The following is a 15,567-nucleotide window of genomic DNA, read 5'->3' as shown; positions in this document are numbered from 1 at the left end:
GCTTTCTTCACAGTCCAACTCTCACATCCATACATGACCACAGGAAAAACCATAGCCTTGACTAGACGGACCTTTGTTGGCAAATAGCTCTCAGAGGTCCCCAAACTTCTTGGCACCAGGGACTGATTTCGTGGAAGACAATTTTTCCATGGACTGGGGGTGGGGACAGTTTGGGGATGATTCACTTGAATTATATTTATTGTGCACTTTATTTGTATTATTATTACATCACTTCCACCTCAGATCATCAGGCATTAGATCCCAAAGGTTGGGGACCCCTGTAAATAACCAACTTCATCTTTCTCTATGCAGAGTGTGCTGTGCAGAGAGTTGTATGCTAGGAATTCTTTAAGTGATTCTTCATTGCACAAGAACAGGCCCGGCAGATTCGGGAGCCCCCTGCCCCCTCTGTAAAGGAGGGCGTGACACAGAGCCGGCCCCGGGAAACCAGAGAAGTCGCCACTGTCGCCGGCAGGGACACAGCCTGAGCTCTGCAGGTCTGCCACCCCGGCCCTATAGAGACCTGCGGCTGACTGAGCCTGGCAGTGCATCCTTCTACACGCAAGGGTTTTTGGGGTTTGTTTTTTTGGGTTTTTTTTGCATTTTATTTACTATTAAGTATGCACATTGCACATTTATGAGATCTACTGGCAACTATAACTGTCCTTTCCTTTTTTAAAAAAAAAATTAATTTATTTTAATTGGAGGCTAATTACAATATTGTGGTGGTTTTTGCCATTGACATGAATCACCCATGGGTGCACGTGTACCCCCATCCTGAGCCCCCTTCCCACCTCCCTCCCCACCCCCCCATCCCTCTGGGTGGTCCCAGAGCCCCGGCTTTGAGAGCCCTATTTCATGCATCGAACTTGCACTGGTCATCTATTTTACATATAATAATATGTATGTTTCAATGCCGTTCTCTCAAATCTTCCCACCCTCTCCTTCTCCCAGAGTCCAAAAGTCTGCTCTTTTTACATCTGTGTCTCTTTTGCTGTCTTGCACATAGGGTCATCAGCAGTCACTAATAGCAGCTGTTATTATTATCTAGAAAATGAAACGGTTCTGAAAGAGGATCAAGGAACAGTGAGGAGGATGGGTTCTCTTAGTGTTTTTCAAACTACTGGTTGCAACCCATTGGTTCATTGTTGTGAGAATAATTCAGTGGTTCACCAACAGAAGAGAGAAGAAGAGCAAAGCAACTGAGTTGCACACAGTGTGGATGACCACGGTAAAACCTGGAATTTACAGACACACGCACACACACTAAAGCACGCACCTCACGGGCAGGAGTCAGGCAGGAACCCAGGAGCTCTGCGTGTTCTCGCCAGACCCTCCTCCCCTCACACCTTTACCCACCACAGGCAGCCGAGGCCCGAGTCACCCCTCGGGGGCTCTTTCCCACCTCTCAGCCCAGCCCTCTGGCCGGCAGCCTGGCGCCCTCCCCTCGCCAGGACAGGCCTCCTTCGCAGCCTTCTCGGGTGATGGCTGCTTCTCTTCCACTTGCCCGCGATCACCGGGCCTGGAGGCAGGACCGGAGTCCCCTCTGCCCCTCAATGTCATTCCCGGACCATTCTCCTTCCCTGTCCCGCCACTCTCCCCAGCTCTGGTTTTCAGACCAGGCCACGCTTCACTCCTCCACCAACCACTCCTCGGCTGTCACCTGGCCGGGCACTTTTTGCAGGTCTCAGAATGCTATCATTTTTTTCTAAAACTACTCCTGTGAGTATTCTTGGTGATTTCAACACCCTGACAGCTAACCTTCCAGGGTGGAGGCCTCTCAGTTCTGCGCTCCTTTCCTCCAACACCCTCCTCTTTCGCCAACCTCATCAGCTCCTCAGGCCGCGGGCACCTGCCAGCTCCATGTAACCCCTCACTGCAGCTGCTCCCCACTGTCACCGCTCACACTGCGACCCCACAACCATCTTCCAGCTCGTCTTCCCTCTTGTCCGCCCACTGCACAATCCTGACTCGACCAGGACCTATAGCCCGGGTTCCTCCCGCCTTCTCCCTCTCTTTCCCTCAGCTCCTCCTGCTCCTCGTCTGCCATGTTCCACAGCACCACTACAGCCACTCCCTAATTACTTCAGATGACATATAAAAAGTGTCCTGATTGTACACGACCCTAGAACTACAGAGACACCTTATCTTTGAAAGATAAGAAACTCATACAGCCATTAAGAATGAAGTTCTGATGCAAGCTCCAGCATAGATGAGCCTTGAAAACATGATGCTAAGAGAAAGAAGCCAGTCTTCAAAGGCCATGAATTGCATGATTCCATTTAATGCACTACCCAGACCAGGCGAATCATAGAGACAAAAGTGGATTAGTAGAAGAGGGGAGCGGAGAAGGCAATGGCACCCCACTCCAGTACTCATGCCTGGAAAATCCCATGGACGGAGGAGCCTGGTAGGCTGCAGTCCATGGGGTCGCTAAGAGTCGGACTTGACTGAGCGACTTCACTTTCACTTTTCACTTTCATGCATTGGAGAAGGAAATGGCAACCCACTCCAGTGTTCTTGCCTGGAGAATCCCAGGGACGGGGCAGCCTGGTGGGCTGCCGTCTTTGGGGTCTCACAGAGTTGGACACAACTGAAGCGACTTAGCAGCAGCAGCAGCAGCAGAGGGGAGAATGAAGAATCTGCTAAAGGACAGGGGTTTCTCTGGGGTGGGATGAAGATGCTCTGAAATTAGACAGCGGTGATGGTTCCAGGACTTAGTGGATATACCAAAAACTCTGAATTAAAAAGATGAATTTTATGGTATATGAATTATACCTCAATTTAAAAATGACCCCACTTCTCCTCCAGTTACCACCCCATCTCTTCTCTCTCTGCACAGCAGAACTCCTCAAAGACTGACCACACTCACTGCCTCCAGTCTCTCTCCCTGCAGATTCAACGCAAACCAATCAGACGCTCACCAACCTTACTGCTCTCCTCTCTAGTCCTTACCATACACTAAACTCCTCAATGATTCTTAAAACCATAAACAAAATACCCTCTGTGGCGCCAGTCTACTTCTACTCAATAAAAGTTTGCCGACAGACCTGAATAAATGATGACAGTAAACACAGGCTGAGCTCTCTATTCAGGTTTTTTTAATTTAGGAAGAAGAGAGAAAGAGGACCTCTTTCTAACATCTTTGAAACATGGGCCTCTTATCATACATACTGCAAACAAAACTATGCAGCAACCTAAATACCACTATTTGAGTTTTCCACAAAGAGTTTATTTTAAACAGCAACTTTCAATTATCAGAAAGCATTAAAAAGCAACTGAGGGGACTTCCCTGGAGGTCCAGTGGTTAAGACTCCATGCTTCCATGGCAAGGGGCCAGGTTTGATCCCTGGTTGGGGAACTAAGACCCCATGTGCCACAAAGTGTGGCCAAAAAACAAAAAAGAAGCAACTGAAACTTTGAACACCATTGCCAAATGTGTTGTAATTTTAAAAATTACAACAAAATATGGTAACTCAAAAGATCCTATCTACTCAAGTAAGATAACTAAAAGGTTATAAAAGTAACACGGATTACCTACCTGTTCCATTGAAGGACAAGCAATGATTTGAACATCTTCAGGGCTAAACTCTTCCTTTAACAAGACGTGGAACTTCTGGAAGACTTGCTGAATATTATTCTTAGAAAGAAGAAAAGGCAATTGTATTACGAGTCGCTGAAAACAGATTCAGCCTCCTTAAACATGAAGAACCAAGGAAGTTAAATACTACTATTTGCCGAAACAAGTGGAAGAGACGTATCTTCCAGGGGATTACCAAAGACATGTAACTGGTCCTTAACATTTCACATACCAGCACAACCTAACTAATAAGACTTATCAGATCGTATTTCCTGGAAAAAACTAAACTCTTGCCAGCTTTGTTCCCTCCAGAGAATAATAAAAGTCTTCAGCAGCAATTTCTTCCACAAAAGATAATGAAGTTCCCAGACACATAAATTGTACTTTAAAAATCAACCAATGCCTTGGGTACAGATGTGAGCTCAACACAGAGCTGGAAGCAGTGACCTAAATTTGCTCTGACGTTTAATCCCTTGGGGGTCGCTGCAAGCCATTTATTTCCACTGCTGCTGCTACTGCTGCTAAGTCGCTTCAGTTGTGTCCGACTCTGTGTGACCCCATAGACAGCAGCCCACTAGGCTCCTCTGTCCCTGGGATTCTCCAGGCAAGAATACTGGAGTGGGTTGCCATTTCCTTCTCCACTCACCAGTAAAATGGGGCATAGTTCCTGAGATGCTATTCTCTCAAGTGCTGGGCCACATCTCACACAGAGGTCTGATTACTTATTTACTCATTTACTAATTTCTACTTTTTGGCAGAAATTACCTTTGTGCCATAGGTAACCATAAAAAATTAAGACAAAATGAGGGCTAGGGGGGGAAGAGGGGCAGAATCAGAGAGACGCAAGCTTTGTTAAGTCTTTCAAGAATCCCAGTGTTTTTTTTAATCAACTGCACTAGAATAGTAGATCAACATTTCCAAATGTTTACAGGAAGAGGAAAATGCTAGACGAAGCAAGAATACTTGAAAAGACCAGCCAACATTCAAACAGATCATCATGAAACTTACCCTGACTGGTTTAAACAGGATGAACTCGGTATCCTTGTTGGATAGGTACAAGGACATACTTCTCAATGTCAGGGGCAGCTTTGCTTTTATTGTCTTGTAGGCACTTGCCACAAGGTCACTGACCTTTGCTGGAAAGAAATTAGCCTCCTTAGTATCACAAATAAAAACAGAAGTACTACTTCCACTTTAATTCAGAAGATAATAAAAGGAGAGAAAAACAGCAAAAGACGACTATTTCTTCAAAGAATTTTTTTTCACTTTTGTTTATTTATCAGTTTAATCACAAGCCCATAAACATTCATTAAGTATTTAGATATATAAAATTCTAACTGCAAAGGCTAAACAGAAAAGAATTCCCCCAGCACGGCTCAGGACATTCACAGGGACGGTAGTATGGTGCCTTTGGAATTTGGAGACCAGAGGTAAGGTAAAATTGGAAGTCATCTGCAGAGAAACACTAGAAAGAATTACTTCGTAATGAATGGACTTATTCACTGTGACTCTCACTGACTCACAGTAAGAGATGCTCTCTGTCTTATGAGATTATTCAGAAAATGCCCACACGTATTTAATGGGAAATAAAAATCCATTTGTTATGTTCTTATACTATATTATCAGAAAAGGAATAGAATTCCAGAAAATGGTAACTGAAATAGTTAATAGCCCAGATGTAGTGTCTCAAAAGAAGTACAAATGGAAAAGAATAGCAGTAATCTGTGTGAAGTACTTAAAAGAGAAAATTACCTAGAAAGCTAGAAAGGAAAAGACTGATTAATCATTACAAAGATGGTTGACCTCACTCATAATTAAGGAAATGCCTATTAAAACAACTGGAATATTTCAGACTGGTTACAATCACTAAGATTGTGCACATGCACGTTTGGCGGAGGTGGGGAAACAGCCCCCTTCGTGCACCATTATTTTTGGCCACGCCATGTGGCACTGACCGTGGAGACCTAACTGCTGGCTGTCTGCTGCTGCTTTAGTTGCTAAGTCATGTCCAACTCTGTGACCCCACGTAGCCCACCAGGTGCCTCTGTCCGTGGGATTCTCTAGGCAAGAACACTGGAGTGGGTGGATCTTCCCAACCCAGGATCAAATCTGTGTCTCTTGCATTGGTAGGTGGGTTCTTTACCACTGAGCCACCTGGAAAGCCCATTTTAACTACTGGACCACCAGGGAATTCCCCTTCATCCACTGTTGATGGGAGTACAGTATGAACTGGTTCAACTTCTTGGACGGGATACTGGGCAATGTCTAGCAAAACTGAAAATACACATACTCTTTAATATTTAATGTTTGTACTGCTGAAAATTTACCTTATAGACATGCTCACAAAATACCACCAAGATATGTGTGTTTATTAAAGAGTGTAAGGAAAAACTAAAAGTAATTTAAATATTAACAGAATTATTAAAGAAATTGTGCTCTAGTGATATATGTGTCCATTCCTTAAAATGGGTAGAGCTGGATACGCTGATATAGAAGGGGCTCTAAGGTACCGAGTAACTGTTTTTTTAAAAAGGGGCAGGGAGGGGATATTTTGTAAGCAGATTGGGTAGGAGGTCGCTGGAAAAAGAGAACCAAGCATGGTTTTCTTGACATAAGGGAAGCCATTTTGTCCTAAGTCATTTTGTGATCTAAGCCCAGCCACAATGCTTGTCCCTGAACAGGTCTCAGTAATGGATGATCTTAGGGGAAGTGAGGGGATGCAGGAACAAAGGAGAAGCAGTCAAAAAACAACGGTTCAGTGACAAAACACTAGCTTTGTCCTCAAGGGATACAGAGAACAATCTGATACACGTCTTTGAGTTCTGCAGGAAGTAAGACCCATACCAGGTGGAGGCTGGAATGATGCTGCTGCCCCTCATGACTTCAATCAATGAAAGCTTAGATTCTGTAGACCACCGCCCCAGTTCAATGCTGAAGCCCCTCTGCTCAAGCCCCTTCATGAATACGTGTACCCTTGGCTTAAAACTTCCCCAATTTTGCTGTCTGGGGAGATGCTGCTCTGGGAAAGATCCCTGGTGCTCTTTCTTGCTCCAAGTAATACCTCCTTCCTTCTCCTGATCTTTGCCTTTTTGGTGTCTTTTAACTCAACACTTACCAAAAGGGAAACCTGGTGAGTGTTGAGCTAAAACTTGTTACCTAAAAAGTGGTTACCCAGGTTTTTCAAGTAACAGTAGTATAATCTTACTTGTGTAACATATTTCAAGTCCATACGTGCTAAAACACACATGTTCGGGAAGCAGCTGTGAACAGCGGTTACCTTCGAGAGAACTAGTTTGGAGGTGGAGAACAGAACTACTTCTAATTTTATACTTCTCCACATTTCCACTTTCATACCACATTAAAGGTTTTTTCAGTTGAGGAGGGTCATAGATGAGCAGGGCAAGAAAGTGCCTGTGCCCACAAGAAGAAAGAAGCAACAATCCAAGGACTGCATGTTTTTCATGAACAGATGAAAACTCCTTTAAGACAGTAAATTCCATAGGCTCTGTCCCTCTCATCACTAACACACTTGAGGGGTCACTGGTCAGTTTTCAGAGGCCTGGACAACTAGTTTTATGTGGAGCTCAGTAAATAAAGTACCCTAGTTCTTAAGAAGGTATATCTCCCAAAGTGAAATAACAAACTGGCATCCTAATCATAGCTCAATCTCATGAGTTTATCATGAATTGACCCCAAGAATGTGATCAAGTCTGCATGTACCACATTAACCCTGGGTTCCAGGGGTCCACGACAAGTTCCTAGACTGTTCTTGGTGCTCCCTCCCCAAAGGCTCAAAAATCTTTGACATTTCAGTGTGGGTTTCTCCTGTTACAGATCAAGAGACAGCAACTCCATAGCTCCCTGTGGCCAACGGGGGTGGAAGATACAACTAGGTAAACTGAAGTATCACTGCTAACATTGGCCAGCATCTCCTCACACAGAAAGAAACTAAGTGATTAAATGACAAAAACAGTAAGCCTGATTTCATCTAGTCCTCCTGTTGGCTTCCTTTTCCTTTCATCTACTCCTGCTTTACTAATGACAACGGTAGTGCTACTGAAGAGCACCACACACTCAACACTGAGACTTCTCCTAGGATTCCACTTGAAAAATGACAGCCCCTACTTTGAGCAAAAGAGAATCTTTTCAGAGCAGAAAGAAAATACATTAATTATACATCAAGCCCCTAGGCTTAGCTGTACTAAGTATGCCTATGCCAATTTGTTGGTTTCTACCTATTTTAAGAAAAATTTATTGCACCCAAGAGTTTCATCTACATTAACATTCAAAATAAAATCAGCTCCTATTTCTAAGTAAGCTCTGCAAGTAACTGAAACCTTGAGCCAAAAGCCCAGTTAATCCAAAGACAATCAGAATTCCTTCTAGAACTGGTGCTGAGTTACAGATTGACAAGCCTGCTGCTGACCCTGAGGGGTCAGAACAAGTGGTTGCCACCAGGCTGACTATAGTTAGAACTGCCAGTATTGTCTGTAAAAGGTTGGTTTTCTGTCTCTTGACAGAATGTACTACTACACGAAGGATGTTCTCTGTCCTTTCGTAAGATGGCGAAGACTTCAATCTCATATACAACACAAGGTCTAAAATAATAAATCCAGTATACCACTCACTGTCTCTACCGCAGTAAACGAAGGACTAAAGTGTGTCACAAAGTTTATTTGCAAAATAAAACAAATCAATGCAAACCTATAAAAGTTCCCATGACAAATTTTTGGCATAAAATCCTGCCTTTCGTTCAAATACAAGTGATAATTCTCTATGCTTCGCAAATCTTCCTAAGAGACACAGAGCTACTCTCACTCTTCTCTGTTCTACTTCAACTTCTCTGTTCTACTTCAGACTAACCTGAGGCACTAATAACTGAAAATTTCAGAATGGCCTCAATTCTTTTTCCCAAAAGAAATAAGTACCCGACAGACATACATTCTTTCACTATGGAAAGCCAATCGTGTTAAAGACCTAATTCTAGTTTAAGTGTCTATAGACAGTCAATCTTTTACAACTGCTAAGATGGAATGATCCTTCGGCTTTCTCACTATAAGAAAATTGCTTCCTACCAACTTGCACACAGCTTACCCATAATTAAAACACTGACTGCTTCGCCATCGTGCTCTTCTCTTTCAAAGGATCTCTATCACAACATGAGCCAAGGAACGGCCAGAAATATATAATCTAACAAAGTGATTTATTCTGGTTGAATGACAACTTAAACTGTCACAAAATGGACTAAAAATAACCCACAAAAACTAGTCTTGATTTTCAATGTCTACTATCTAATGCCAAAGAAGGGAAAAAACCTTCTAGCACAAAAAAATTTACATTTAGGAAAGAGTTAAGACAGGAAAACATCTCAAGCATTTCTGCCAATCAATGACATTGCCTGACAACTCCCAAACAACTTTTACAATGTTTTTTCAAACACTCTAAAACATTAAAGAGAATGTAACTTGTATAACATGTAATAATGTCCAATATTTCTTCATATAATACTTGGAAACAGTAGCATACTCTCCATTAATTTCATACTATCAAGCACTGTATTTTCATCCGAGTTCTAGGACAGTGAAAAGCAGGTATACAAAAACTAGTGCACTCAAAGCATTCTCATCTAAGCCATATTTTATTTTTAACTGGGTGTGCGCGTGTGTATTTTTATTTTAATATGTGTGTGTGTATTTTTTTTAATTCTTCCTTTGACTTGGAATGCTTGTTGAAATACAAGTAGTGTTGGCTCAATTAAGACCTGTCAACTCCAAACTGGATCTTGCATTAACCTAAACCACAGCAGGAGTAGGAAACCAACTCCAAGCTGTCAGAGCATGACTATAAAAATGCAAATTAACCGACATCCTAACAGGGAAATCCCAAATAGTAAAATGCGAGATACCTGGTTGTGCCCAAGGCTGCTGAGACAGCGTATATTTAGGTCCTCCCTGACTGGCCATTGTTTTTAATGCTGAAACCTAGTAGAGGAGACAAAAGGAAAAAAGTTTCATTTCACTGATGACAAATTAAACTAGAACTGCTCTCAAAAGATGTGACACCATTCAAACCTATGAAAATAACAATAACCAAATGTACAGCTCTAAGAGAAAATGAATCATTTCCCATAGTCCTTTACAACCAATAAAATATTTTAGCAAAACTTCTTTCGTGATTTCAAGGCATACCACTGTTTTGCAAAAAGAAAACCACACCAATGTCCTGAGGCATTCTGCCTGAAACATTTCAGGAAGACAAGAATGAAGACTGAGAGAAACATCAACACAAAACAGATCTCTCTTTAAGTGGACTGTTAGGTTAACTTTAAATTATTTTCCTATGTTATCAGAAAAATGTCACAGGAGCCGGACAAAATCCCCTTTATATATCTATAGGGTCCTTTCCTTCATTATAGGCAGAGAGAATGTTATTTAAAAAAAAAAAAAGTTTTCAGATAGCATCAAAAAGCACCCTTGACCAACCAGTGTGAGAGGGATGGAAGTGGATGCCCACCCTCTAGTCACTTCTCTCCTCATTCCTCAGCACCAGTGCAGAGAAGCAAAACCATGCATTTTGGACAAGAATGTTCTTAAGATGGCAGACCACAGTGGGGCTAAGGTGGAGCTGGGGAGTGTGAAAGACAGAAATTCATAAAACATCTTTTTAGAAATGGACTGCTAGGTGCCAAAGGTCCAGGCCATGACCCTGGCCTCAATAGACAGTCTCATTAGAAAGACTTCAACACCAGCTCTTTCGATTTCTCATAAAGAAGGCCACATAAATATGCAGGCAGAGAATGAGCACAGACAGGATATAACGTTAACCCAGGCCTCTCGAGCCCTCTTGGTACCAAGGCGTACCAAGTTCACATTCCTGAATCTACTTCTAGGTCCTTGCTCATGCTGTCACGTGTATAAAATCGCCCCTTTCCACTGTCACTCAATTCCTCTATATGGCTTTATGTTTACTGTGAAACGGTGCTTTTAAAAGTGAGTCACTCATTGAAACATGTAGAATATCATGTAAGAAACGAGTTGCCAGTCCAGGTTCGATGCGCGATACTGGATGCTTGGGGCTGGTGCACTGGGGACGACCCAGAGGGATGGTGTGGGGAGGGAGGAGGGAGGAGGGTTCAGGATGGGGAACACATGTATGCCTGTGGCGGATTCATTTGATATTTGGCAAAACTAATACAATTATGTAAAGTTTAAAAATAAAATAAAATTTAAAAAAAAATAAAATAAAAAATAAAAGTGAGTCACTGTCTAGGGATCAGACAATGCTAAAAGAAAAACATGCTCATGTTTAGTGTATATTATCCCCAGTATTTCCCAACGTAAATAGAAACATACTAATGCGTCTACACTTACAAAAGCAGGAACACAGTGCTCTGAACTGTTTTTTCCCACTTAAATCTAAGTCCTGACTGAACATTCTTCTGTATCCAACTGTTACACTTTAATAGTAACGCCTGCCTGTTGGTCCACTGCCTGTTCCAGAATTTAACCAATTTCGTAACGACATACACTACACAGAACTATTTTTATATTAAAAGCAAATACAGACTGGTATATTCACCTCTATTTACTATCTAGATAATTAATTAGGTTGGCCATAAAGTTCGTTTCGGTTTTCCCATTAACATCTTACGGAAAAACCTGAATGAACTTTTTGGCCAACCCAATACTTGTCTTTAAGTTAGACCTCAAGGAGCATTTTCCTCAGTTTCCCCAATAGCCGCATCTTTTTTAAAACCCCACAGGATGAAGACAGGCCCACTGTCTCATAATGACACTGCTGTACACATCTTCATGTTTACATCATATCCATCTTGATTTCCCATTAGGTTATAACACCTTAAGAACAGAAATGAAACTTATAGGTCAAATTCTATTACAACATTATGTCAGAAAAAAATTTAATTTATACTGTTACTGAGGAAATTAGTAATACTTAAGAGGGAACATTAAGAGTAAACTTGCAATACTTTAGCAAATTGCTTGAGAGGAAATGAAATCTGCTAACATAAGTCTGAGTTTTTAGCATAAACTGGTCCTACCATGGGAAACACTTTTTAGCTTAGCTATAAACTTTGAAATTATACTTCCTATAAAATACTTTCATTCAGATTTTTTTGCAAAAGCAAAATCTTCACTTCATATTTGTCACATAAACTAACATTTCTGCAAGTACTTAGAAAGTACTTTGCTCTTTTTGATCTTCTGGTCCTGATATATATAGTGATGTATATAGAGTACAATGGAAGTTGCTCAGTCGTGTCTGACTCTGCAACCCCATGGACTGTAGCCCGGCCAGGCTCCTCTGTCCATGCGATTCTCCAGGCAAGAATACTGGAGGGGGTAGCCTTTCCCTTCCCAAACTGACACAGGGATCAAACCCGGGTCTCCAGCATTGTAGGCAGATTTTTTATCATCTGAGCCACCAGAGTCCTTGTACCAACTGTAAGTAAGAAGGAGGGATACGACAGCACTCTTCTGTAGGGATCAGAAACAAGGCTTGGAGAAGCTGAGCACATGCACCCATCTCGGTCACGAGGTGCAGAATGCGGTTGGCAGCTCAGCGTCCTCGCCTCGAAATGCTGTGCTCTCTCGACTGCTCTCATGACTACCCCAAGCCCTACTTAGGAGTCAGCTTCAAACAATATTCAATATGATGAAATTTGAGAACAATGAAAAAGTATGGACAGTGTTTTAGTTTTGGAAAATATCTGACCCAAAAGTTTCTGTATGAACCTCTACCCCTCAACACGTGGAAAACAGTTTTACACTCCCTGCATGCATGCTCAGTTGCTCACTCATGTCTGACTCTTTGCGACCCAATGGACTGTAGCCCACTAGGATCCTCTATCCATGGGATTTCCCAGGCAAGAATACTGGAGTGGGTTGCCATTTCCTTCTCCAGGGGATCTTTCCGACCCAGGGATCAAACCCAGGTCTTCTGAATTGCAGACAGTCTCCTACATTGCAGGCAGATTCTCTACTGACTGACCTCCAGGGAAGCCCACTGCACTCCCCAGGACCATTCAAATGATGCTGAGAGAAAAGGCTATGTTTCAAGGAGCAGTAAACAAGGCAAAGTTCTTCTAGAACTTTATCATTCTCAAGAAATTTCATTATTTTATAAAATAAAATTTTATTAATTGTGACCCCCAAAAAATCAGGAAGGATGTTTACAATAGATAGATTAAAAACGCCACAGAAATGTTCATCTCATGTGTAATGGGTCACACTGCTAACGTTGTTTCTCAGTCTGAAATGAAGATGATTTACCTACTCTAGGTAGAGGGGATGTAAGGAGAGTTAATGAAAACAAAGCATCTCAACAAAGAGAGCTCAAGCAAAGAGCTACGTATACAATAAAGCCAATTTACAACAGGTGAAGGGGATCGGAATCACACCTGGAGTCTTCAGGTCCAAAAAAATAAAATCTTCTGACAACCTAAAAATATTTTCTACAGACTCTCACAGTTTGTTTTATGGCAAATCCATATATATTTTTAAAATCAATCCAAACTCAGAAACAAGCTGAGGACATTTTGTTAATGAGGCTTACATCCAAATAGTAAATACTGAGACCTACAAGCATACATCCAAATGAAAGGTGAAATACTGTTTCCTTTCTACATCGACGAGTACTGTTTTTCTTGCAGTCATTTATCAAGGCACAAGAACCGCCTGCTTTACAATGGCAATTATAATAAAAGGGGTGTAAGATTCTGCACCTGCAGAATTACCTTCAAAGAAAATCCTTATAAGTTTTAAAATCATTTACTCTGTCTCTGCTATTCAGAGTACTAGTAATGCTGACTTGGTGAGACGTGAAAAATGTTTGGTCCACAAATTCTAGGAAACAATGTCTTAAATGATCACAAGCGTCTGCATGAACTCCAGTGTGTACAGTGCATGTGAGTCGCCTGTGTGTGTGTATCTTCGCCTTTGACCCACTCTATGCCAAGAGGACAAGGGAAGAAACCTAGATTTGGAATTTGTTGTTTTTTAGTTGTTCAGTCACATGTGAACACGTCTGGCTCTCTGCGACCCCACAGACGCTTTGCAACCCCATAGACTGCAGCTCGCCAGGCTTCCCAGTCCTTCACCACCTCCCGGAGTTTGCTCAGTCTTATGTCCACTGAGTCAATGATACCATCCAACCATCTCATCCTCTGTCACCCCTTCTCCTCCTGTCCTCAATCTTACCAGCATCAGAGTCTTCTCCAATTTGGAATAAGATAACGTAGAAGGGATGCTGGGTCCTCTGAGTTGAAGTATCTACTAAAGAGTCTCACTAAACAGTGAGGGGCAGTGAGGGACCAGGGTTGTAAAAGGAAAATCGAGACAACTGCGAATGAACTGAGGAAGGGCAACACAGACTGAGCTGGTGGCGGGAGTGAGGGAGACCTCTGCCTCCCCCGCCCCACAGTGAGAGGAGTACGAACAGAGCTGCATGACCAGCTGCACGGGGTCCCTGCTGCAGTGTGTGGCATGTCCAGGCAGAGCTATGCTATGATTCAGACTTGGATACATATTTCCTACCTAAATGTCTCAATTTTAAAGAATGTTCAGTGTCCAGAATCTTCCAAAATGCACAGTTAAACCAGATTCCCAGGTGGCACTAGTGGTAAAGAACCAGCCTGTCAACGTAGGAGATGTAACAGCTGTGGGTTCGACCCCTGGGTCAGGAAGACCCCCTGGAGGAGGGCATGGCAACCCACCCCAGTATTCTTGCCTGGAGAATCCCATGGACAGAGGAGCCTGGCGGGCTACAGTCCATAGGGTCGCAGAGAGTCGGACACAATTGAAGCGACTTAGCACATATCAAACATACCAAACTTATACTCAGGTCAACTTGGACAACTGCCATCAGTAAATTTTCACTCTTTTGACTTCTAGGAAAACTCTGTTTTTCTAGGAAAAAACCCTTTAAGCCAAGATTTCATTATAACCAACTTGCTTACATCAGAAGATTCGTTCTGCTGCTCTGTTACTGTAAAATATTCATCTCTAGCATTTCCCACCAGTATTAATGTGGGTGCTCTCCCAAAACACATACTACAATCTACAAACTAGTTGTCCACGAGGGCAGTTTTAGTAAAAACTATGATGACTTATTTGTAACTTACAAAATATCAATACTAGCACCATTTTTTAAAAATCAAAAGCTGGTAGAAAACATTTACACCACACTCTTTTTAAATTTATGTAGTGAGAAAAAAAAAGCACACATTCCAAATTCTTGAACAGGCTAAAATCCACCAAACAAGTAATATACCCCAATCATAAAAAAATAGTTTACCATTTCTATATTTGCTTTTTTTGGTATCATTTCTTATTTTTAAAAACTAGTATCTTCTGTCTTTATCACGGGACCCAGCAACACGTTACCAACGAACAATCTCCTGAGCTGCCTCCTGTCATTTCGTAGACATACCCTGTCTCCCCATTTAAGACTTAGGTAAGCAAATTTGAGAGGAAAGGCTGTCATTTTTTTTTTTTTTAAATGTCCGCAAATTCAAGTCTGGACAGATAGTAGAGATTAATAAATTAATTTCAAGACTTTTTAAACATCTTTACAAGGTAAGTCCTTAGCAACAAAACTTAGATTTTTAAAAAACAATTATTGAAAAAAGAAAGTCAAAACCACCATGATCTGATTTTTTTCTTTGCTGGCATTTGCCAGTTTATGGATTTTAGCTGGGAGACAGAGAGATAGACAGATTATTGTAAATCTATATATCTGGTGATTAACAATGCAATGATTTAGAATCTTCAATTCTCAATTACCCATACAAAATGAAAGGTAGGAACAGCATGTAAAACAAGAGAAAAATAACTCATTTAGGTAATGAGAAACCCTCATACATAGGTCTGGGACTACTGCCATGAAGGTCCTAATCTAAGTGAGAGTCCCAGAGTACATGCAGACATCTACCCTGTGGAGAACAGAGCTAACCAGAGCCTGCTCTAACT

General features: G+C 41.9%; 1 protein-coding gene across 4 annotated transcripts in view; it reads right to left on the bottom strand.

The window, feature by feature from the left end:
- COG3 (component of oligomeric golgi complex 3) overlaps nt 1-15,567 on the bottom strand; it is a 61,338-nt gene that overhangs the window by 2,655 nt on the left and 43,116 nt on the right. For all 4 annotated transcript variants that reach the window (XM_086328903.1, XM_086328906.1, XM_086328905.1 and 1 more), the window contains exons 20-22: nt 9,486-9,561; nt 4,589-4,716; nt 3,542-3,640 (exon numbers count right to left, since the gene is read on the bottom strand). In XM_086328903.1, the coding sequence (XP_086185029.1) occupies nt 3,542-3,640; nt 4,589-4,716; nt 9,486-9,561 (303 nt within the window). The remainder of the gene's footprint in view (nt 1-3,541; nt 3,641-4,588; nt 4,717-9,485; nt 9,562-15,567) is intronic.

The sequence above is a fragment of the Bos grunniens genome, chromosome 12, assembly GCF_055505025.1.
Source record: "Bos grunniens cultivar Pamir isolate PY7600 chromosome 12, Bosgru_T2T1.0, whole genome shotgun sequence".
Lineage (NCBI taxonomy): Eukaryota > Metazoa > Chordata > Mammalia > Artiodactyla > Bovidae > Bos > Bos grunniens.
This window is presented reverse-complemented; position numbering and strand designations above follow the sequence as displayed.